Source organism: Sardina pilchardus, chromosome 3 (assembly GCF_963854185.1).
Source record: "Sardina pilchardus chromosome 3, fSarPil1.1, whole genome shotgun sequence".
Classification (NCBI taxonomy): domain Eukaryota; kingdom Metazoa; phylum Chordata; class Actinopteri; order Clupeiformes; family Clupeidae; genus Sardina; species Sardina pilchardus.
This window is the reverse complement of record NC_084996.1, coordinates 21433333-21456577: the sequence shown is the minus strand read 5'-3', so window position 1 is coordinate 21456577 and position 23245 is coordinate 21433333. Positions and strand designations below refer to the sequence as shown.

Here is a 23245-nt window from a genome sequence, read left to right as displayed (position 1 = left end):
TTCCACTTTCCTGTTTATTGGTTCTGAATGATCTTAAATTACATCAATGTATACAGAAGGTAATTCATGCCACAGACATTTCAGATAATAAGTCATCTATAGAAACAATATGGTACGAAATGGTTGATTATAAAATTTTAGAAAATACACCCTAGACAACACTCTAAAAACAGATTAGTTGAATTCACTGAAACAAGTCTAACTAGGTTGTTTTAACCATTAGATTGTGTAATATGTGTCTGACTAACATATTGGTTTAATAGATTGGTTACATTTTCAACCAATTTTACTCAGTTGAAAAATTAACCATTCTAACTAGGCTATATTAACCAACATAAACAGTTTAAGATAACTCGACAGTTTCTTGACAGATAGGCCTAACCAATGACTTGGGTTTAGTTTTGGCGAAGTTTACTGTTTCAAGACAACCAGAAACATAACAAAAACATTTTGGTTAACACAATCATTAAACTGATTAAACCTCTGGCCCTTCACTTCATTTGTGATACTTCAATGAAATTCAAAATGATACTAGCAAATAGTTATACACAACTTCAAGATTGATATAATATAGAATAAATATCAAGACTGATGATGAGCATCCACCACAAGCATGATTACTAATTGTATGTTAGAAACAATAAAGACACAGAGATGTCTTAGTCACACAATCCTGCACCTTTCTTTGATTATGGATGTTTTTCTTTCACTGTTTACTGCTATTAACTATTACTCTATCTTTAAGTCACAGAAAAGAGATCATGGTTCAGAGTGTATATGAGATACAGTATATGTATGAAACTGGTACAGAAGCCAGAAAATACTCTTTTTTGTTATGATGCTATTGTTAAATAAACCCCCTAGACAAACAAGCTCAATTTACTTTTTATGTGTACAGGTATGTTGTTATCAGTACACCTGGTTATAACAACCACACACACTTCATTTGTGATTAACTTGGTACTTACACGTACTGTATATGCAAAATGAAACTATAGCCTATAGTCTATAAGACACACACACAACTTCATGCTAGAATAAATATCAAGACTGATGAGCATCATCCGCCTCAAGCACGATTAATAATGTTAGAAACAGTAAGACACAAAGCTTCCTCAGTCACACAATCCTCCACTGTTCTTTGATTTTTTTTTTTCATAATTCACTGCTATTACAGTACCTATCACACTCTTTAAAACACTGAAAAGAGATCATGGTTCAGTATATGAGATATACGAAACTGTTACAGAAGCTGTAAGATACTGCTTTGAGTTTTCAGATAGCTCTACATCCTTCCTATTGAACGTATAGTATTGAATAAATGTAGCTCATCAGGCATTACAAATAGCTGTCGGTAGTCGTGTCATCTGTAGGCCTGATGACTGATCCTCAGACTCTTTGGCCTCATATATGGAGTCGGGTGTCTTCTCACTTTTCACTCTCATTCCGACAAAGAAAGATGGCCCATTGACGACAGTTGCTCCTCCACGCTACTGAAAAATGAAAACAAACGGGTATGAATGAGATAGACAACATTATCCACATTAGTAATAGAGCAATGAAGCACTATAGCTTGGCTAGCGCCTACCACTTCTCAAAAGAGACGTGGTCTGGCAATCAAACATAAATTTTCTTGTATTTGAAAAATTGCCCAGATCCGTTCATTGGGCGCCACGGATGTCTTATCAAATGTGTCTGTGCAAAGCTCATCATGGTCTTGCTTTCCCCATCCATCATGGCAGAAATTGACGTCAGGGTGCGTTGAACTCGGGCAGGTCAAAGGATTGCAACGATACCTGATTTTTGAAAATCGGACCAACGGGTCAAAAGTTACGTGCGCTACAAACTTCAAATATGTTCCTTGCGACTTTTCTCAGTCCCCAGACCAGGAAGTAAACATCCAACCACAACGTGAACGTGTGTTTTGCTATTGTCCGTTAATATCCCCAAACCTCACCAAGATCCTTATCGTTTTCCATGTAGACAGACCCATGGCCCAGAGCCCGCTTTATCTATCTATGATCAGGGTTAGGACCTCCTCCACAAGGAGATTTCTGGTCTGCGGATCATTTGCGGCACAATTGAATGGTATCGTGGAACTGTGGACCGAAAGAAAAATAAACTAAACATTATCCAGATTAGGAAATATTTCTTAATTTAGTGTTATCAAATAAAGAGGCATTAGGGGGTTGTGGTGTGAGTGTTCCTTAAATGGTGATCTGCATCTTCATTCTCCAAAAGCTGTGATTTTGCTACGAAATTTACGAAAAATATCTTTAAAGCTAGTGTCATGTATAATAGGCCGCGAGCTAGATAGGCCTACCGTGCACCCCCCCCCCCCCCCCCCCCCCACCTCCCAACAAAACCATACTTTTTTGAAAGGTCTGGGTGTGTAGAATATGAATCTGAATGTTAACATTGAACATTTTGGGATGCACTACCTGTTTTAGCCCTATGAATAGGGTAACCCTAAAAACCGATTATAAGCGATTCTAAGACATCAAGATGGTCCTATCAATCAGAACAGCTTTTAAGTGACCTATTACACATTCAAACTTCACATATGAAGACTTAGGTCAAATGTCTACCATGCTGCTTTTTGGTAGGTGTCTTAGATTAACATAGGCAAAGCCTTATATTGATGTAATGAGCCCATTTCATGTATAGGCCACAAAGTAGATTCGACTACCATACACCGCCTACCCCCTTTTCCAACAAAATCATGCTTTTGTGAAAGGTTAGGATGTGTACAATATGAATATGAATGTTAACATTGAACATTTTGGGTTGCACTACCTGTTTTAGCCCTATGAACAGGGAAACCCTAAAAACCGATTATAAGCGATTCTAACACATCAAGATGGTCCTAGTCAATGAGAACAGCTTTTAAATGACCTATTACACACTCAATCTTCACTTATGGAGACTTAGGTCAAATATCTATCATGCTGCTTATTGATAGGTGTCTTAAATTAACATAGGCAAAGCCTTATATTGATATAATGAGCCCATTTCATGTATATGCCACAAAGTAGATACAACTACCATACACCCCCTACCCCCTTTTCTAACAAAATCATGCTTTTGTGAAAGGTTTGGATGTGTAAAATATGAACATGAATGTTAACATTACACATTTTGGGTTGCACTACCTGTTTTAGCCCTATGAATAGGAAAACCCTAAAAAACGATTATAAGCGATTCTAACACATCAAGATGGTCCTAGTCAATTAGAACAGCTTTTAGATGACCTGTTACACACTCAAAGTTCACATATGAAGACTTAGGTCAAATATCTACCATGCTGCATATTGGTAGGTGTCTAAAATTAACATAGCTAAGGCCTTATATATAGGGAGCTAATTTCATGTATAGGCCACAATCTACTGTAGATACGCCTACCATACACCCCCAATCCCTCTGCTTTGGGGTTGGGGGTGTATGGTAGGCACAAATGCACAATAACTTAATACAAGAGAACTATAAAGCATTCTCATTTCTCACACACACACACACACACACACACACACACACACACACACACGAACTACAGCATGTACAGTACACAGACACTATAACTACACTGAACAAACTTATAATTGTAACACTTTTGTTTTATGCCCCCATTTATAAGGAGCTGAACTCAAAGAGCCAAGACTTTATACACAAAAGGCCTATTTCATTCAAATATTGTTCATAAATCTGTGCTAGTGAGCACTTCTTTTTTGCCAATATAATCCATCCACCTCATAGGTGTGGCCTATTACAGTAAGATGTCAGGTGTGCCTTAGGCTGGCAGGCTCACAATAAAAGATCACTCTAAAATGTGTAGATCCATAACACAGCACAATGCCACAGATGTTGCAAGCTTCAAGGGAGCCTACAGTTGGCTGCTCCCTCTGACTGCAGGAATGCTCATTTCTCTACCATAAGCCGTCTTCAAAGGCATTTCAGAGAATTTGGTAGTACTGTATCCAACCAGCCTCACAACAACAGTAGACCATGTGTAATGACAACAGCCCAGGACCTCTACATCTAGCATCTTCACCTCCAAGATCATCTGAGACCCACCACCCGAACAGCTGCTGCAACAATCGGTTCTGCACAAAGTGTCAGAAGCCGTGTCAGGGAAGCTCATCTGCATGCTCGTCGTCCTTATTGGGGTCTCAACCTGACTGCAGTTTGTCATCGTAACTGACTGGAGTGGGCAAATTCTCACATTCAAAGGGGTCTGGCACTTTGGAGATGTGTTCTCTTCACAGATGAATCCCGGTTTTCACTGTACAGGACGGATGGCAGACAGCATGTATGGCTTTATGGGATGGGCAGACGTGTGTTATGGACAACGAACATACGTAGGTAAATTTTATTGATGCCATCGATCCATAGCATCTCATCCACCACCATCACCTCATGTTGCAGCATGAATGATGATGCACAGCCCCATGTTGCAAGGATCTGTAAACAATTCCTGGAAGCTGAAAACATCCCAGTTCTTGCATGGCCAGTATACTCACCAATCATGTCACCCCCATTGAGCATGTTTGGGATGCTCTGGGTCGGCATATACGACAGCATGCTCCAGGTCCTGCCAATATCCAGCAACTTTGCAAGAGGAGTTGAAGAGGAGTGGACCAACATTCCACAGGCCACAATCAACAACCTGATCAACTCTATGCGAAGGAATTATTGACATGCCTAGCACATCGGTGTCAAAAGGCAAAATCACTGTATGTGAAGACAATACAGTGAAACTGCATATTTTAGAGTGGCCTTTCATTGTAGCCGGGCTTAGGCACACCTGTGCAATAATCATGTTGTCTAATCAACATCTTGATATGCCACACCTGTGAGGTGGATGGATTATATTGGTAAAGAAGAAGTGCTCACTAACACAGAGTTGTGAACAATATTTGAGAGAAATGTTGTGAAAGTGGTGTGTTTATAATTTTGTTCAGTGTAGTTATTGTGTGACTGTATGCATGCTGTATTGCACATTTTTGTGTGTGCATGCTGTATAGTTCTTTTCCATGCTGTATGTACATAGTTCTTGTATAGTCATTGTGTATGTGCATGCTGGGTAGGAAATGGGCTCATGAAATCAACATAAGGGGCTGTATTACAACACTTCATGATCACTTATTTAAAGTTTATTTAAATTTAGTAGGCTGTCCTGTCCACATTGGGAGTGTTTTCGTTATCAAATGGATAACGAATGGCACAACAAGGCATTCCTATGTTTCTTAATCAGTAATGGGTGTGTTTCGGGCAAAACATCCTTTAAACTAATGCGAGTGTCATCGGTCATTCCCTTTAAGAGCAAGCAGCGCAACTTAACAAACAGCGCCCGTATCATTGTTGATAATGCACTCTTAAAATAATAACCACTCGCCACTGATTTCTGACCAGGTTTCTCTTGGTCAGTAGTGCAATGTGTTTTAGTTAATGTAAGAGAATGATTCTTAGATAATGTGCCAGACCCGTTCTTAAGTCATTAATTCCCACACCCCTTGGCACATTGCTCAATAAAAGAGAAGCGCATGGCGAAAAACTCTACGATAGGAATAAGCTTTGCGTTGTTATTATTACACGCTTTCTGCCAAGTTTTGCATCATGAAAATAGGGCCTAAGGCCTTAACTATATTAAATGTAGTCACTTACCAAGAAGCAGTATAGGGTGTTCTTTAACCTAAGTCATCATGTGAAATTTGAGTGTGTAATGGATCATCTAAAAGCTGTTCTGATTGACTAGGACAACCTCTGTTAAAATCGCTTACAATAGTTTTTTTCCCCCTATTCAGAGGGTGAAAACAAATAGTGCAACCCAAAATGTTCAATGTTAACATTCAGATTCATCACAGACTGAAACTTTTCTAAAAAGCAGGATTTTATTAGGAGAGGGGGTTGGGGGTGTATGTGAGGCGTATCTAGGTTGTGGCCTATACAATTAGCTCCCTATATCAATGTAAGGCCTTAGCTATGTTAATTTTAGACACCTACCAATATGCAGCATGGTAGATATTTGACTTAAGTCTTCATTATGTGAAGTTTGAGTGTGTAATAGGTCATCTAAAAGCTGTTCTGATTGACTAGGATAATCTCTGTGTTAAAAGCGCTTGAAATTGTTTTTCGGGTTTCCCTATTCACAGGGCTAAAACAGGTAGTACAACCCAAAATGTTCAATGTTACCATTCAGTTTCATATTTTACACATCCAAACCTTTAAAATAAACATGGTTTTGTTAGAAAGGGGGTTTGGGGGGTGTATGGAAGGTGTATCTACTTTGTGGCCTATACATGAAATGGGCTCATTATATCAAAAGGATTTACCGTACCTATGTTAATTTAAGACACCTACCAATAATCAGCATGGTAGATATTTGAACTACGTCTTCATATGTGAAGTTTGAGTGTGTAATAGGTCACTTAAAAGCTGTTCTGATTGACTAGGACCATCTTGATGTGTTAGAATCGCTTATAATCGTTTTTTAGAGTTTCCCTATTCATAGGGCTAAAACAGGTAGTGCAACCCAAAATGTTCAATGTTAACATTCATATTCATATTTTACACATCCAAACCTTTCACAAAAGCATGATTTTGTAAGAAAAGGGGGTAGGCGGTGTATGGTAGTCGTATCTACTTTGTGGCCTATACATGAAATAGGCTCATTATATCAATATAAGGCTTTACCTATGTTAATTTAAGACACCTACCAATAAGCAGCATGGTAGACATTTGACCTAAGTCTTCATATGTGAAGTTTGAGTGTGTAATAGGTCACTTAAAAGCTGTTCTGATTGACTAGGACCATCTTGATGTGTTAGAATCGCTTATAATCGGTTTTTAGGGTTTCCCTATTCATAGGGCTAAAACAGGTAGTGCATCCCAAAATGTTCAATGTTAACATTCAGATTCATATTCTACACACCCAGACCTTTCAAAAAAGTATGGTTTTGTTGGGAGGTGGGGGGGTGCACGGTAGGCCTATCTAGCTCGCGGCCTATAACAATGTAGGCTAGTTGTTTGAGCGCAAGTTGCGTCGTAACAGTGGTTCAGCAATGTTGCTGCTAGAAACACACCCAAGAACTACCAAGGATCAGCAAATTATGGTCTTTGGAATAAACTCTCTGGGAGTTTATATCAACTACATTTAAGTGTACATGTGAGACCATCGAATGTACTCCAGGGAGATGTTAAAGTAACTATTTTCTGGGAGTTGATTTTAAACTCTTTTTTTGGAGTTAAAACTGAACACTTGTAGGTGTTAAAATACTACTCATGTGGAGTAAAATACAACTCTCACCTGGAGTTCATTTTAGTGTGAACTCTTTCATGGTGTTACCAGTTAGGGTTAGGGTTTTATTTAACACTTTTCAGAGTTAATAATTAAAAACACAAATAATGTTTTAGGTGAAAATGACTACAGAAAACATTCATTATTTATTTCAATATTCATCTTTATTTTAAATTCAGAGGCTATATTCCAGTGTGTGCATGACTGATATGGAAGAAGCTTTCTGTCCAAGACTAGAAGCTGGAAAACTTCCTGTGGCCAGAAGATATGGCTGAGGGTTTCCTTCACATGAGGTGATCCTCCAGGCTCTGGCAGGACTGAAACACAGACAAAGATCTACATAAGTCATTGATGTTGCATGAACCACAACGTTCATGACATCCAGAAAGACTCAGTTTCACATAGTGAGAGATAACTTCACAACACATGGACGTAAAGAATTATTTCAAACACTGCTGCTGGTTAGCTAGGGAAAAGCTAGGTTTTCTTTTAGGTCTATGTGAAAAAATTAGGTTTAAGGCGACAGTGTTTCCGCCGCCATTTACGTTACAATGTTTCACGTGAGACTGACAGTAGCCTTACCGTGTCATCTCGTTGTGATTAACGGTGCAGTCAGACGCCTCCGTCCGCCAACGTATGCCTCATTTTGTCACATTTCCATAAACGCAAACTGATTGGTTTGTCAGTGTTCGAAAATTTGCATACACGGAATTTCATTGGCTGGCGCTTGCGCTATCCGTCAAAAGTTGAACATTTCTCAACTTTTTAGCGGAGGCAACGTATCTCAGGCAACGCATCGGACCCACAATTCAGTGCGGCATGAAATGAAGTCCAGCCAATGTAAAGTGAATGGGAAAACAACGGACGAACGTTGGCGGACGCAAGCGTGTGACTGCGCCGTCAGGGGCGCCTGCAGGAATGAATGCTATGGTACGCACACCAGTCAACACCACCCCCCGACGACCCCCCCCCCGAAAATATTTTTCTGATATTGTACAATATTTGTCCGTTTCTCGGTTTTAGGTTTGTGCATTGGTCGGCAAAAAAGTAGCCTATATAGTATAACATCCACATGCAATAATACAATACAATACTCATTTGGACAACGTTACACAGCTAAGTTACTGCTAAGTTACGTTTAGTTTTGTTCAAGCATTAACGTCTGGTGTTAAACAGTGCTGTAATGCTAGTCTAACGTACCGACAAGCACACAAATTGTCTACCTAGCTTGTTATTGCCCATCTGGAATCTCCTCTAGCTTTCCTGCCTCCATCTTCCATTCTTTCTCTTTTCGTTGTTTAAAACAACTTGCGATATCCATGATGAGCATTTGAGTTAGTGATTTAGCGTCACATTGGGTTCTGATAACCATAATAGATAGCCGAGTAAAAGAAAACAACAAGTAGCCTAGTTGCGCGCCTGCGTGCGTAATATCTCCTGCTGAAATGAAATATGTGCGCGTGGATATACAGTAGCTCTGCGTTAAGTTAATTTTGATAATGTGTTGACTAATTTAATATAGAAAATTGTAAATAGCCTGATGGCATGCGGCTAATGGGATACTGTGCATAGTTGGGAAGTTATGGTAGGCCAATTTGATGTGAATACACACGCATAAGGGTAATTTTCTCTCCTTGATGAGTAGTCTCAAGGTACTGTACGCACGGTGCGTACGGCCGTACGCCTGCAGGCGCCACTGTGCGCCGTAACTCATGGGTCCCCTTCTCGCGTCCGTTACGGTCCTTGCCGTGTCGAGTCAACTAAAGGAAACAACGGTAGGCCTGTTCAGTACATTGATACGACAAGAAACTGCGTAGGCTAATGTTAACTTAAATACACAAAGACATCAGTAATGACGAGTATGATAACGCATGGTATGACAAGTCTGGGGGCTAGCTGCCAACTAAAAAAGAAAGTTTGGGGCTAACTTCAGCAGCTAGCTGCTAGCAAGTTTGGCCATCACAGTCTGACAAAATTACAAATGTAGGCTACCGTTACCGTTACGTCCTGTTATCGTCTTAAAGTCTTGCACAGCCTAATATAACATTCGAAGTAAAAGTATGGTAGGCTATTAACATTAGAAGTAGTAGTAAGAAGTAAAATCACACTTTTACCTGGCTCGAGTCACGGTGAAGTCCAAATACTGTGCTGAGCAGAGCACGGTGACAAAGCTGTAAACTCAGGTGTAGTGTTGAATCAGGCTCCTCGCAGTCCTCAACACCCAATAAATGAACACCTACATATTACACCATCAAAGAGTTACCCTGAACACAAGCTGTAGTTAAATGTAGAGAATAAACTCCCAAAATCTAACACTTTAACACTTTTTTGTTTAACTACAGATTTTTGAACTCCAGAAATTTGCTGTGGAATGACACACGTGCGATTGCGATTGAGAGTTCGAACTACCCAGAGACCAAATCCAAGAACGATGGATCGCACTGCAAAGGTTGCTACGGAATAAAGCCAACTACACTCTCTAGAAATGCACCCCAGTTCGAATGATGCTTTTATTCCCTATATACACACACTCTTAACTGCCCATCATGTCTAATGATGACGCTTGAACCAAAGAAAGGGTAGCATAGTGGGTTTACCGCTGTTGACGTTGGTGCCGTTGTTTGTGGCTGTGGAGGCCAATGCGTGAGCCACACACTCGTTCACAGATGTCACAAAGGTGTCCTGATGTTTCACTGTAAAAAAAAGAAAAGAAAAACTCAAATCAGGCAACAGGAGTTCTTTCAGCTTCTGTGTACTTTTGGCTTAAGATCAAGTGTCAAATTCAGCCAGTGTGGAGCTTCTTGTTGAATTAATTACAATATTATTGATCCTGATGAGAATTAAATTCTTGCTTTAAAGTGTAAGTTTGGCGGAAAGTGAAAATAAAGCTATTTTCTGAATGAAAATACATCAACTAAGCCGTGGAGGAAGTAATTTTCGCTCATCACGCAGTACAGAGCTAGCACGGGCAGGACCGACAGCCCAAAATCGCAAACAGTGGGTGTGGATGGGGATTGGAGCCACACGCTTTCAAAATCGCATTTTTAAACCACTAACAGTGCTCAAAACAGCGCCAAACCTCATCAGTAGCTTGCTCTAGGTGTCTACACATAAAACGAAGCACCAATCAGTCTGTAAACTTTGGAATAGTCAGTATACACGTAGAATCAATTCGAGACCGCAACACCCCATCTAAAGCACATACATGTCTCGCGAGATCTCACACGAGAGGTCGTGGACTTTCCTTCGTGAGGAGCTGGAAGGGGTTATATTCATAACAGTCTTCTTTTATAAACGTCGGGTTCATGAGCCAAGTTGTTGGTGCTTCGTTTTATGTGTAGACACCTAGAGCAAGCTTCTGACGAGGTTTGGCGCTGTTTTGAGCAATGTTAGTGGTTTAAAAATGCGATTTTGACTACCTGTAGGAATAGGTCCCGTGCTTCCGTGTGAGATCTCGCGAGACATTTCTGTGCTTCAGATGGAATTGCGGTCTCGAATTGATTCTACGTGTATACTGACTATTCCAAAGTTTACAGACTGTTTGGTGCTTCGTTTTATGTGTAGACACCTAGAGCAAGCTACTGATGAGGTTTGGCGCTGTTTTGAGCAATGTTAGTGGTTTAAAAATGCGATTTTGAAAGCGTGTGGCTCCAATCCCCATCCACACCCACTGTTTGCGATTTTGGGCTGTCGTTCCTGCCCGTGCTAGCTCTGTACTGCATGATGAGCGAAAATTACTTCCTCCACGGCTTAGTTGATGTATTATCATTCAGAAAATAGCTTTATTTTCAATTTCCGCCAAACTTACACTTTAATATAATGTATTTATACCTTCACACAAGTTCAATGTGAAACCTTCCCCCAATGTTTGCTGTATTTGCATTTAAATTAATAGTCAATAATACATAATATAATGACCATACAATATATGAAATTTAGCTGAAACCTTGTTTATTCCTCTTGCAGGACAGACTATGGCCGGGTTTCCCAAAATCGTTAAGAAGCTCTTAAGTCCTAAGAACTTCTTAGGAGCGTTCTTAGAACATTCTTACAACGCTCCTAAGAAGTTCTTAGCACTTAAGAGCTTCTTAACAATTTTGGGAAACCTGGCCACTGTTTGTTTTGAGAGGAAATAATGAAAACATTTGACTGTGCAAATGAGCTCATACATTGATATTGTAGATGAGCACTAGCCATGAAGCAAGCACTAACTTACGAAGAGTGTACTATCTATGACAGGTGAAAAAGTTGAGGGAACTGACAACTGACACTTCGACAAATGCACTGTTACACTAATGAAATGACACAAAGGCAGCTGTGACTGCTCAGCATTAAGGCAGATTTGTACTGTAGAATGATCAATTTGGTCAGGTAACAGAACATACATTTCAACCCACAAATATTCCAGCTAATTCAGTGCTGAAATAAAGAAAATATTATATCATATTGAATAGGTTCACAAGGTGAGGCAGCTCTTTCTGTTCTAATTTTGTGTGGCCAGAGCTGGGGGGCTTCTACTAATAAACCACTCTACTCAGTAGACTACTATGCTTAAACATTACAAGACGAGGGGATGGGGGGCGCTTGGAAGGTGTATTTTATTTGCATAGCAGATGGCCACACCGGTGGTCATATTATGTATCGCTATGTGTGTAGAGAGAGAGCAAAGTCTGTGTTCTCTCAGTTGTCCCTTTGGCAGACCTTTAGTGAGGTCTGTTACAGTAAGTATATGGTATTAGACCTACAGTACCAATGTAATAACACTTACCATTGGGAATGTGAACATGCTGTCCGTTCGGGAATCAACAAAATGACGTTGTGGTCGGATTCTGTGTTGTCTGTGGAACGCAGTGGGGGTCTGCACTGGGAACTGTAGGCCTCTGGGATGTTGCCATAGCACTTGTCCAGGATCGTGAATTCTTTTCTTTTATTCGGGAGCTTGTTTATTCTAGTGGGGCAGGTCACATACTGATACACATCTAATGTACCCTTCTCAAACTCATACCAGTTGAAATCACCCAGGATGAAGACAGGGCCTCTGTTCGACCAGTTAAGACCTTCGCGGTAGTATCGTTCAATGTCCTCTTTTGTGGTTTCTTTCTTTGCTCCTGGTTGGATGTACAACAGAATGAAGTAAAACGGACGCTGGTTATTTGCTTCATATGAAAAGGTGAATAATTGATAGTTTGGGGTTTGCTCCTCATCTTCAATTGACACGTTGACACCGTTTTTTATTAAAACACCTAGGCCTCCTCCACGTGTCTTTGCTGTCTTCTCTTGATTACGACGATAATGGATCTCATCATACCCTTCTTCATTAACAACAGAGGAATTATCTTTCAGCCAGGTCTCAGTGAGGCAGATGAGGTCAGGGCTCTGGAACTCCTCAATGCGATCTCTCAGGTCTTCCACCTTATTATGGAGGGAACGTGAGTTTGTCAGGAGGACGCGCGGGAGCTTGAAGGAAACGCCTGTTGCAGTATTAACATTACCCTTCCCTGGAGGAGGGGTCCCCTCATGCGTGCCTAGGTCTCCTCCTTGCTGCTGTGTGTGATCTGGTCGTCTGCTATCTTGGCCTCGTCTTGGGGCTGTGGACTTGCCAGCTCTTTCAATTGAGGTGGTAGCATTTCTGCCCGGCCTGGTAGAGTCTGGTACACTCAGGTATATCCAGGTATAGCCAGGTATAGCCAGGTCTGCCATCAGCTCATCTGGTTTCCGTTCCTTTACATCCAACTCACCACGTATGAGTGAATGAGGACTCAAAGTGGCTGCTGCCATTTTCAATCAGACCGCTCCCTAATGAATTAACAGAGGATGAGAAACAAACAGAAATTCAAATCACTTGCTGTAGCTGCAGCTCATTAAAATAACAAATCTGGCCACACAAATCAGCTGATTTAAACAGGAGGAAAGAAACAGACACATGTAGACACATAAAGAAGGTAGCAAGCTGTTATATATAAATTGTCATACACTCAGGACAGAATGCTCTAATATTCTAGCTAGAGATGCTCAATAGTCAAATGACGAGTCAAAGACGAGTCAGCAACTAGTTGTCTTTGGTGTTGGAGACTTGAGGTCCAGCTTTATACACAACGTCTACATTGTTCCACTTCCTCTTACTGTTAAACAGCGGGACATGTCTAATCTTGCCCTTACCACAACCTTCCTCTCTACCCTGACTATCCTTCCTTCCTCTTCCCTTGACTGCACTTTGATTTAAAGGAACACTTCACCGTTTTTCATATTAAACTATGTTATTCCCTTAACTAAGACGAGTTGATACATACCTCTCACGTTTCAATGCGTGCACTCACTGGCTCTTTGATAGCATTAAGCTAGCCCAATGCATTCATTAGGATCCAAACAGAGAATATAGCCGCAAGCGGCGATGGCGGGCCCGAGCACCTGCGGTGCGGACGTGTGACATTTCGGAATATAACAAAGCAACATGTGTGGGTTGGTGGCCATGTGCATGAGCAACACACATGCCCACTACATTTGGTTTTTTTTTGTGAATATATGTTTCAATCACAATAGACAACAAGCTATGTGGCGCTATAGAGTCCCTAAGCCGCACCCTATGCCAGAGCTCTGTCTCTGACTAACGATAGCAATGACGCACAAGCCCACCAAATTTGGTTCATTTTTGTGAATGTATGTGTCAACCTCAACAAACTATGCACTAGGTGGCGCTATAGAATCCCTAAGCTACACCCTAGACCAGAGCTCTGTCTTTGACTAGCGATAGCAATAACACAGAAGCCCACCAAATTTGGTTCATTTTCATCAATGTATGTGTCAACCACAACAGACAATGTGCTAGGTGGCGCTATAGAGTCCCTAAGCCACACCCTCAGCCAGAGCTCTGTCTCTGAATAGCGATGGCAATAACACACAAGTCCACCAAATTTGGTTCATATTCGTGAATGTATGTGTCAACCACAACAGACCACGCACTAGGTGGCGCTATAGAGTCCCTACGTCACACCCTAGGTGAAAGCTCTGTCTCTGACTAGCCATAGCAATAACACACAAGTCCACCAAATTTGGTTCATTTTCGTGAATGTTTGTGTCAACCACAACAGATAACGTGCTGCTAGGTGGCGCTATAGAGTCCCGAAGCCACACCTTAGGCCAAAGCTCTGTCTCTGACTAGCCATAGCAATAACACACAAGCCCATCAAATTTGGTTAATTTTCGTGAATGTACGTGTCAACCACAACAGACAATGCGCTAGGTGGCGGCATAGAGTCCCTAAGCCACACCTTAGGCCAAAGCTCTGTCTTTGACTACCGATAGCAATAACACACATGCCCACCAAATGTTTTTAATTTTCGTGGATGTATCAACCACAACAGACAATGCGATAGGTGGCGCTATAGAGTCCCTAAGCCACACCCTAGTCCAGAGCTCTGTTTCTGACTAGCCATAGCAATAACACACAAGCCCATCAAATTTGGTTAATTTTCGTGAATGTACGTGTCAACCACAACAGACAATGCGCTAGGTGGCGCCATAGAGTCCCTAAGCCACACCTTAGGCCAAAGCTCTGTCTTTGACTACCGATAGCAATAACACACATGCCCACCAAATGTTTTTAATTTTCGTGGATGTATCAACCACAACAGACAATGCGATAGGTGGCGCTATAGAGTCCCGAAGCCACACCTTAGGCCAAAGCTCTGTCTCTGACTAGCCATAGCAATAACACACAAGCCCATCAAATTTGGTTAATTTTCGTGAATGTACGTGTCAACCACAACAGACAATGCGCTAGGTGGCGCCATAGAGTCCCTAAGCCACACCTTAGGCCAAAGCTCTGTCTTTGACTACCGATAGCAATAACACACATGCCCACCAAATGTTTTTAATTTTCGTGGATGTATCAACCACAACAGACAATGCGATAGGTGGCGCTATAGAGTCCCTAAGCCACACCCTAGTCCAGAGCTCTGTTTCTGACTTGCGGCAGTAATAACACACAAGCTCACCAAATTTGATTCATTTTCGTGAATGTATATGTCAACCACAACAGGTAACACACTAGGTGGCGCTATAGAGTGCCTAAGCCACACCCGCGGCCAGAGCTCTGTCTCTGAATAGCTATAGCAAAATACATGCCCACCAAATTTTGTTCATTTTCATGAATGTACGTGTCAACCACAACAGACAATGCGCTAGGTGGCGCTATAGAGTCCCTAAGCCACACCCGAGGCCAGAGCTCTGTCTTTGACTAGCGGCAGCAATAACACACAAGCCCACCAAATTTGGTTCATTTTTGTGAATGTTTGTGTCAACCACAACAAACAACGCTCTAGGTGGCGCTATAGAGTTCCTAAGCCACACCCTAGGCCAGAGCTCTGTCTCTGACTAGCAATAGGAATAACACACAAGCCCATCAAATTTGGTTAATTTTCGTGAATGTACGTGTCAACCACAACAGACAATGCGCTAGGTGGCGCCATAGAGTCCCTAAGCCACACCCTAGGCCAAAGCTCTGTCTTTGACTACCGGTAGCAATAACACACAAGTCCACCAAATTTGGTTCATTTTCGTGAATGTTTGTGTCAACCACAACAGATAACGTGCTGCTAGGTGGCGCTATAGAGTCCCAAAGCCACACCCTAGGCCAGAGCTCTGTCTCTGACTAGCAGAAGCAATTCCACATGTAGCTGCCAAATTACATCCATTTCATAACCTTTTTTCTGCCTATAACACCAACTTCCTGTTTCTTAATAAAACGCCATAATTCAAACCTTCGCCATTTCAATATACTTCAAAAATTCAAAAATCTGGTCGCAATTCCTCTCGGGCAACCCCTCAAGATCATTTTAGTGCTTATCTGACATGATTTCGATAAACCGTCTAGGAGAAGTGTTTCAAAATACATGATGTGCAAAAATCATAATCATAATCATAACTCAAATTCTTCTAAGATGCACTATGTAGTTTAAATGTAAAACTTGTTCAGATTCATACAACACACATGTCCACCAAATTTGGTTCATTTCCGTGAATGTATGTGTCAACCACAACAGACAGCGCGCTAGGTGACGCTATAGAGTCCCTGAGCCACACCCTAGGCCAAAGCTCTGTCTCTGAGTTTCGATTGCAATTCTACAAATGGCTGCCAAATTACAAGAGTTTTAGTTGGTGTAAAGTTGGTGTAAAAAAAAAAACAGGTAAGACGGAAAAAACTATAATAATCTGAGCAAAAACAATAGGGCCTTGCACCTACGGTGCAGCCACTTTCAGTGGCCGCACCTCGGTGCTCGGGCCCTAATGAAGTTAGAAGCGACCAAACACCTCCATGTTTTCCCTTAAAATACAGTTACACGAGTAGTCATACGACCAAGTATGGTGAGACAAAATAAAACGTGGTGCATTTGTAAGCAGGTAAGAGGGATAACTATATTGTGTGACGCAGTAATATCCTCACTATTGCACTTTCAGTCTCACTTTGGAGTGAGGATATTACTGCGCAGAGTCTAAGTGCTCCCAATGTTATTCCGCCACACAATATAGTTTTAGAAATATCAAAGATGCGCCGCACGAGAGCCAGTGAGTGCACGCATTGAAACGTGAGAGGTATGTATCAAACGGTCAAGTGTTCCTTTAACTGGTAATTTATTCTATGCGAGTAATACCAATTTCGGCCTTAAATATTCCCTTTTTGTAAGTCACTTTGGATAAAAGTGTCAGTTAAACTACTATCGTAATTTCCTGACTTAGCCGCGGCTTATACATTGATTTTGCTAAATTTCTTTAGCTATGAGGTTAATACAGGGGGAAAGTTCATATGGTATCAATATGGTTTTGTTTCTTTTAAATTGCATAAAACACTGTCCTGCGGCTTATCCACAATGCGGCTTATATGCGTGAACTTACTCTAATGACTAAATGTAAATCTTTCCCAATAAGGGCTGCGTTGAACTTAGCTGATGATGATGATTGGCTACATTCTGTCTGACTGTTCATCTTAGAAGTGTCCCTCATAATTCTCTTCTTGCAACTCATGATAATTTTGTCCAATACACCGGAAATATCGTAAGGTTGTTTCTTGACATCAAGCCATTAATTTCTGCATTTCTATATTTACAAGCCCGAGAACAGAGAATTACTGATAACTGTGCCAAAACTGGCTTGTGGCATTTAGAGAAAGGGGAAGTTTTAGTCCAAGAATAAATCCTATTTAAAAACTGAAAGATGCTGAAACATGTCGTGACAGAGGTTAGACCGCTGGCATTTGGTTTGCCTACTGCACAATCACAATTTAAATCATCCAAAACCTCGACACAACAGAGAGACTGCTCCACCATCAGGCCATGGACAGACAGGGACCAGGTATGCCAGCAAGCCCAGCAGAAGGTACGTGATGCAGGTGCAACAAGATCAGCATAGAGGTAGACAAAGCTCCTTCAACAAAGATGGCAGCGCTCACAAGTTGGCTGACATACAATGGCAAACAGGGCTGCTGGTGCAGCGGTAGCGTAGTAGTGCACATGACACATCAGAAACAAAGACATGTAGAGCTTCAGTGCATGTCTGACTGTATGGGTCAAATATTTGGCAGATGGGCAGGGTTTCTGAAATCAAGGGCCAGCCACGCTCATTAAATCTGTGTCGATCCTACTTCATGTCATGTGCAAAGATGATTCCTCAAATGTATCTCTCTATTTATTGATTAGGCTAAGTGACAATATAGTGCAGAGAAGGGCTTAGAGATAGAGAAGAGACAGATCAGGTTAAATCAGTGGAAGATAGAGATAGGGGGTAGTGATACCAACACCCTCTGTATCTCCCTCTCTCCTGCTCCGACTTGTGTCTCTCTCCCTCCCTCTCTCCTTCAAATCCTCACTCTAGCCCTTTTACCATTAAAAAGTTAATTCGCTTAAAAACGATGCGCATCAAAAGTTAGTGCGACACATGTAATGGAAAATGACTTCTCCTCCTCCCTTTCACTTTCACTTTCCTAGTTTCTACTTCGCCCACTTCCTTTCTTCCATATCTCGCCTTTCTTTCGCATCTTCTCTTCCCTCTCATACAGGTTGTTGTCCTGAATCACTCAGGCTATTTCCTGCCGTTTGGTCCAGTTTCATTTTGTTTGCTACTGGACACCATTGCAAAGGGAATTAAATCGACACGTTACAATACGGTAAAACAAAACAAGAAATGTATTCCAGTTCTGGCCAGATCGGTGGCACTGAAACTGCGTAAAACAGGGCAGACAAAACACGTTACTTTCAGTTTCGCTTTAGCCCGGTTATTTTCCGTGATTGTTCATAGAACTTTCTAAAATAAATCTATTCGATCCACCCATCCATTGCAATAATCGCCAGATAAGACACAGGAAGAACGACAGGAAAGTGAATGAAGTTAACGAGAGATATTTGCGATCTCGGCTGTTTCTCCTATTTCTAGTGAATGTAGGCTACGCGAATGCTTTTATCATTAAATAAATCATTCTTTGTTTACACTGACAATAGCCTTTTCACTGCCTCGACACTTAGTGACATGACGTTATATAACCACATTGTATTGCTATAGTTAAATGGTCAGAGTAACTTACCTTAGGTATGGATACGTGTCGTGTGTGCGTCCACTCCCTTAAGAGCTGTACTGCAGAGGGGTGGGACATAGGGGCTACTCAACAGAGTACCGCATGGTTTCTGGGAAAATCTTAAATAAGTAAATACATAGGCTCCAAAATAGTATTTACTGTAAATCAGCACAAAGATGAGGCGTGGGTTTGATTAATAGCTAAGGGACAGATAGAAGAGTAAAAAGTGGTGATCACAAATTAATATATATTTTTTGGGCTATATAAATTGTATTGGGATCTATCAGCTATGTCATGAAACGTTGACTGCCTTTTCCCAACATAATTATTTATCATCAGTAAAAAAAAATGTATGTAATATGACGTTCATTGTTTTGTGACTCAAAAGGTTTAATTCCACCACACGTGATACTGAATTCCCACCAGCGTGACCTTGAGTCTTCCTAGGTCTCTGCCCTCCACACTCTCTTCATCTATAACTATGTGTAATGCAGTTCAATATAGTTTTTGTCATCCTTGATCAATTCTGCAGGCGTTGCAGTATTAGCTTATATACAGTAACACATGACTGGCATGGAGCCATTCAGTCAGTGCATTGTCATTTCCTGTAAACCAGGACACAGTGTTTGAGTCTATACATTTTCAATCTATATCAGTGCACTTCTTATCAACTATCCAACCCATTGGTCCTATCCATTTTATTGGCTCTTTGTTGACACCAGATTGAATGTGTTCACTGAACCCATGTGATTTACAAGAAATCAGTCATGTGTAGATGTGCCCCATTGGGGGCGCCATTGGACCTCCTGTCACTTTCAAAAGCTGTAAATAAATACGTGATGGATTCTGGATTTGAATGCTTTCTTTTTTACAGAATCAAAATCCCATAGTTAGTCAACCTGACCAACAATATATCAGTCTTTTTAAAAACATGTGAGATTTACTGACACATTTATTTGGAACAACAAACAAACATTGTTTATGTAGAACTGTCCGGGTTCCCACTGTATTATTGCCATGTAATCTTATAGGCTATGATGCTTTCTGGGCTTGACAATGCTATTAAAGGACACTTTAGCTGATGAACTTTGGGCTTGCTACCCACTTTGTACCTTGATCACACGCTTGTGCAATATTGACCTTTTTTTTTGTTGTTGTTTTTAAATTAGGCCTTTTAATGTCATCTGCTCTGTGATTTTTTATATAAATTAAAGTTAACTCATAAATAAATTATGTTCCTATTTTGAATTGATTTATATGAAATCTGACTTTATTATAATAAGAGAGAATGACAGCATGACTGTTTGTGTTAATCAATGTGCCTGTAATTTCACTGTGATATCAGTACCATGGACAGCGCTGTCTGTTGTGTCTTGGTGCTGTGATTGCAGGAAAGAAACAGAGCAGAGTTTGTTCATCTGTGTGAGTGTGTTTTAATTGGTAGGCTACTGTAAGACAAAGCCTGCTCTCTGAGAATGATTAGATCCAGATAAATGGACAATGGCATTATTTGCCTGGGTGGCCAAATGACAAGTCATATCACAGCTGCCCAACCTGAACTGTTTGGATCTGTGAACTACAGTAACTGATTATATCAAGCACCCATGGCCTGGCAACAGAGCTGCTAATTGCATCTTTGATCATCAGGCTCTGCCCTTCACCAGGGTCACAGAGATATTCAACATGAGTGATATTTTAATTTTGTGTAATTGAATGGTATATTAATGAAACACATTAATGTTTGGTCTTCAATTGATCTGTGTTATGCGGGCAGCAGTCTGATCATGGTTTCATTACCATCTGAAATGTGCCATAGTTATATAGCTCATCTAGCCCCATGCCATCTATGGTGGGTGTTGATGGATGGGGGTAGAGTGTTATCTTAGGGCCTCAAGAGATTGGCAGGAATGCATAGGAATGGGCTTTAGAGAATAAAACCCCTGGGTGTGTGTGGGCTCTTCCCTTTTCTTCTCTTCCTGCTGCTGCTGTCCTGAATCTTGTGTCCCCTGCTCCTCTATTCTCCACCCTCTGTGTGTCTGTCTTTCTTTCCCCTTTCTCTCACTCATTTTTATTTTTACTGTTTTTACTTTTATTTTTACTTTCTTTTTAGATTATATCTAATCAGTCAATTAATGTATTGGTTACAGCTATATTTACAGTAAACCTTTTGGTTTCGTCTCACATGTAGTTTTTGACATTTGTAACATTTGAGCTATACCATTTATTGCTGTTATATTGTAGGTAATTTACTAATCTAATGGAGTCAGTTTACTTCTATTTTTTGCAATATTCACAAATCTAATGCAACTTATTGTCCCCATAAAGTTCTGACACGTATGAACTTTCCCGCCAGGTGTTTTCCATCGTTGGCAACATTTTGACGGCCCTCACAATGATACAATACAAATATTCCACTTTCCTTTTTATTGGTTCTGAATGATCTTTAATTGTACATCAGTATAGAGACAAAGAAGGTACTGTAAGTCCTTAATAGCACAGCTGGAGGATATTCCTTTGAGTAATCAGACAGCTCTAGTTTCTATTGAATATTTGTATTTCATCAGGTCTCTTTCCACAGGTGTATTAATAAGCAAGCCTTGCATCAGTTGAAATAATCTCTACTTGCAAATGTTGTGTTGGCACACCCCAATTTCACCAAGCCTTTTATACTGTCAACAGATGGTCTTGTGCCAGGTCATGCTAGGAGAAGATCGAGCCCGTCCTATAGCCTTTGCTAGCAAGACATTGAATAAGGCCCAGAGCAAGTATCCCGCCCACCGCCTTGAATTTTTTGCATTGAAATGGGCAGTCTGTGAAATATTTAGTCATTGGCTGAAGGGCCACAAATTCACAGCGTGAACGGACAACAACCCGCTCACCCATATCCTGACAAAAAAGCTTGCATCCTTTGAATTTGATGTCAAATACGTCCCTGGAGCTAAAAATGTAGTTGCTGACGCCCTGAGCCAGACCCCTTTTGCAGCAAAGACAGTAAGTTACTGTCTTATTCACAAACCTTACTCTGCACTTTCAGCATCAGAACATTTGCCTGGCTCTGAATTACAGGACTTGTTCCGTCAGTCACAGTCTGTAAAGCAACTCAACATATTAATGAAGCTGGAGGGTTAAATGATCAACATGCTGCTGTTGCTTCAGTGTCTGCTGCAGAAGTTGCTGCAGTTGCTGCAGTTGCAACAGTCCCATCCTCTAAAATCTTAAAATCCCCATAGAATGAGTCACTTCCACCCTCTGAAGGTTACATCACGGTTGAGAACTTTACCGTTCTCCGATTCATCTCTATTCATTTAGGCAAGCTGCGGAAGGTTGAGATGGATACAGTAGTAATAGGTGGTTGTGTCATATGTACTGGATGGCTTTGGTCGTGACCCTATTCCTGCGGGCTTGTTCCTCCGACTCCTATCTTTATTCAGCGGTGCCAGATGCCAGACAACTGAATAAGTTAGATCGACGTTGACGTTGACTCCTGAAAAAGAGTGAAAGAAAATAAAATAGGAAGGAATACAGTAGACTTGTAAGCTTGTTTGATCCCTCCTCATCAGAGACATTAATAACTCAGAGCCTCAGAGCCTTTGATCCCCAAACCCTTCATATAACCATTGGGTAATGCACAGTATCCTGTGGAAGAGGGACCTGTTGTGTGTGGGAAACAATCACCTGCTCCTTCATACTCTCTCTCTCACTCACACATGGCAGTGTGCCATATCACAAACACATGGCAATAGGTCTAATGTAATAGTAAGTCATGAGGGCAGATGGGCAGCCAATTAGCCACCCGTACCATGTGACATAATCTATCCCAACAATATATTTTTACCCACAACAGCACAACAGGAACAAACATAACTCTTGGACTGTTCTTTTTAAAATAGATTTAAGCCAGAGTGGCAAACATAAATTATAAATGATATGAATAAGTTTAGCTAACCAAAATATTTATGAACCAAAGTTAGAACTTCATTAACATGAACACTATGGTTGCTGTCAACGATATTTATACGTGAATGGCTGTAAAACATTCATATTGTGTATCTTCACTATATGGCAATAAATCTAACCTTGACCTTGATTAGTAAGTTCATCGTAAGATCATTTATTGCCATAGGAAAGGAACATTCTAAACAAGATCTCTACTTTGTCTGACTTATTTCTATTTTAGACTATTTCAAACTCGATCTAACATCAACATCTATTCTTATTCTAGTATTTTTCTTCAGGGAGGTTTAAGGAGAAACAGGTTGTATCTTAACCTTTAGAACTCTGAGCGTGATTTTTTACATATTGGGGTTTAAATACATGTATGAGGGCTTCAGAGAGGTGCACTATTAAGTGTCTTATATCATTTTTCTCAGCAGAACCTTGGCAACATG

The 23245-nt window shown here is 40.8% G+C and overlaps 1 protein-coding gene across 2 annotated transcripts; it reads right to left on the bottom strand.

Moving 5' to 3' along the window:
- LOC134077044 (uncharacterized) lies at positions 1-18919 on the bottom strand. Of its 2 annotated transcripts, none has more exons than XM_062532405.1 (4): positions 18867-18919; positions 12063-13090; positions 9892-9987; positions 1-1493 (listed from the first exon to the last, which is right to left on the bottom strand). In XM_062532405.1, the coding sequence occupies exons 2-4, from the start codon at positions 13070-13072 to the stop codon at positions 1442-1444; spliced, it is 1158 nt and encodes a 385-aa protein (XP_062388389.1). In that variant the 5' UTR covers positions 13073-13090; positions 18867-18919; the 3' UTR covers positions 1-1441. The 2 variants fall into 2 exon arrangements, with proteins under 2 accessions (XP_062388389.1, XP_062388390.1); XM_062532406.1 differs by lacking the exon at positions 18867-18919 and adding an exon at positions 13268-13296.
- Between the last annotated feature and the right edge of the window lie 4326 nt (positions 18920-23245).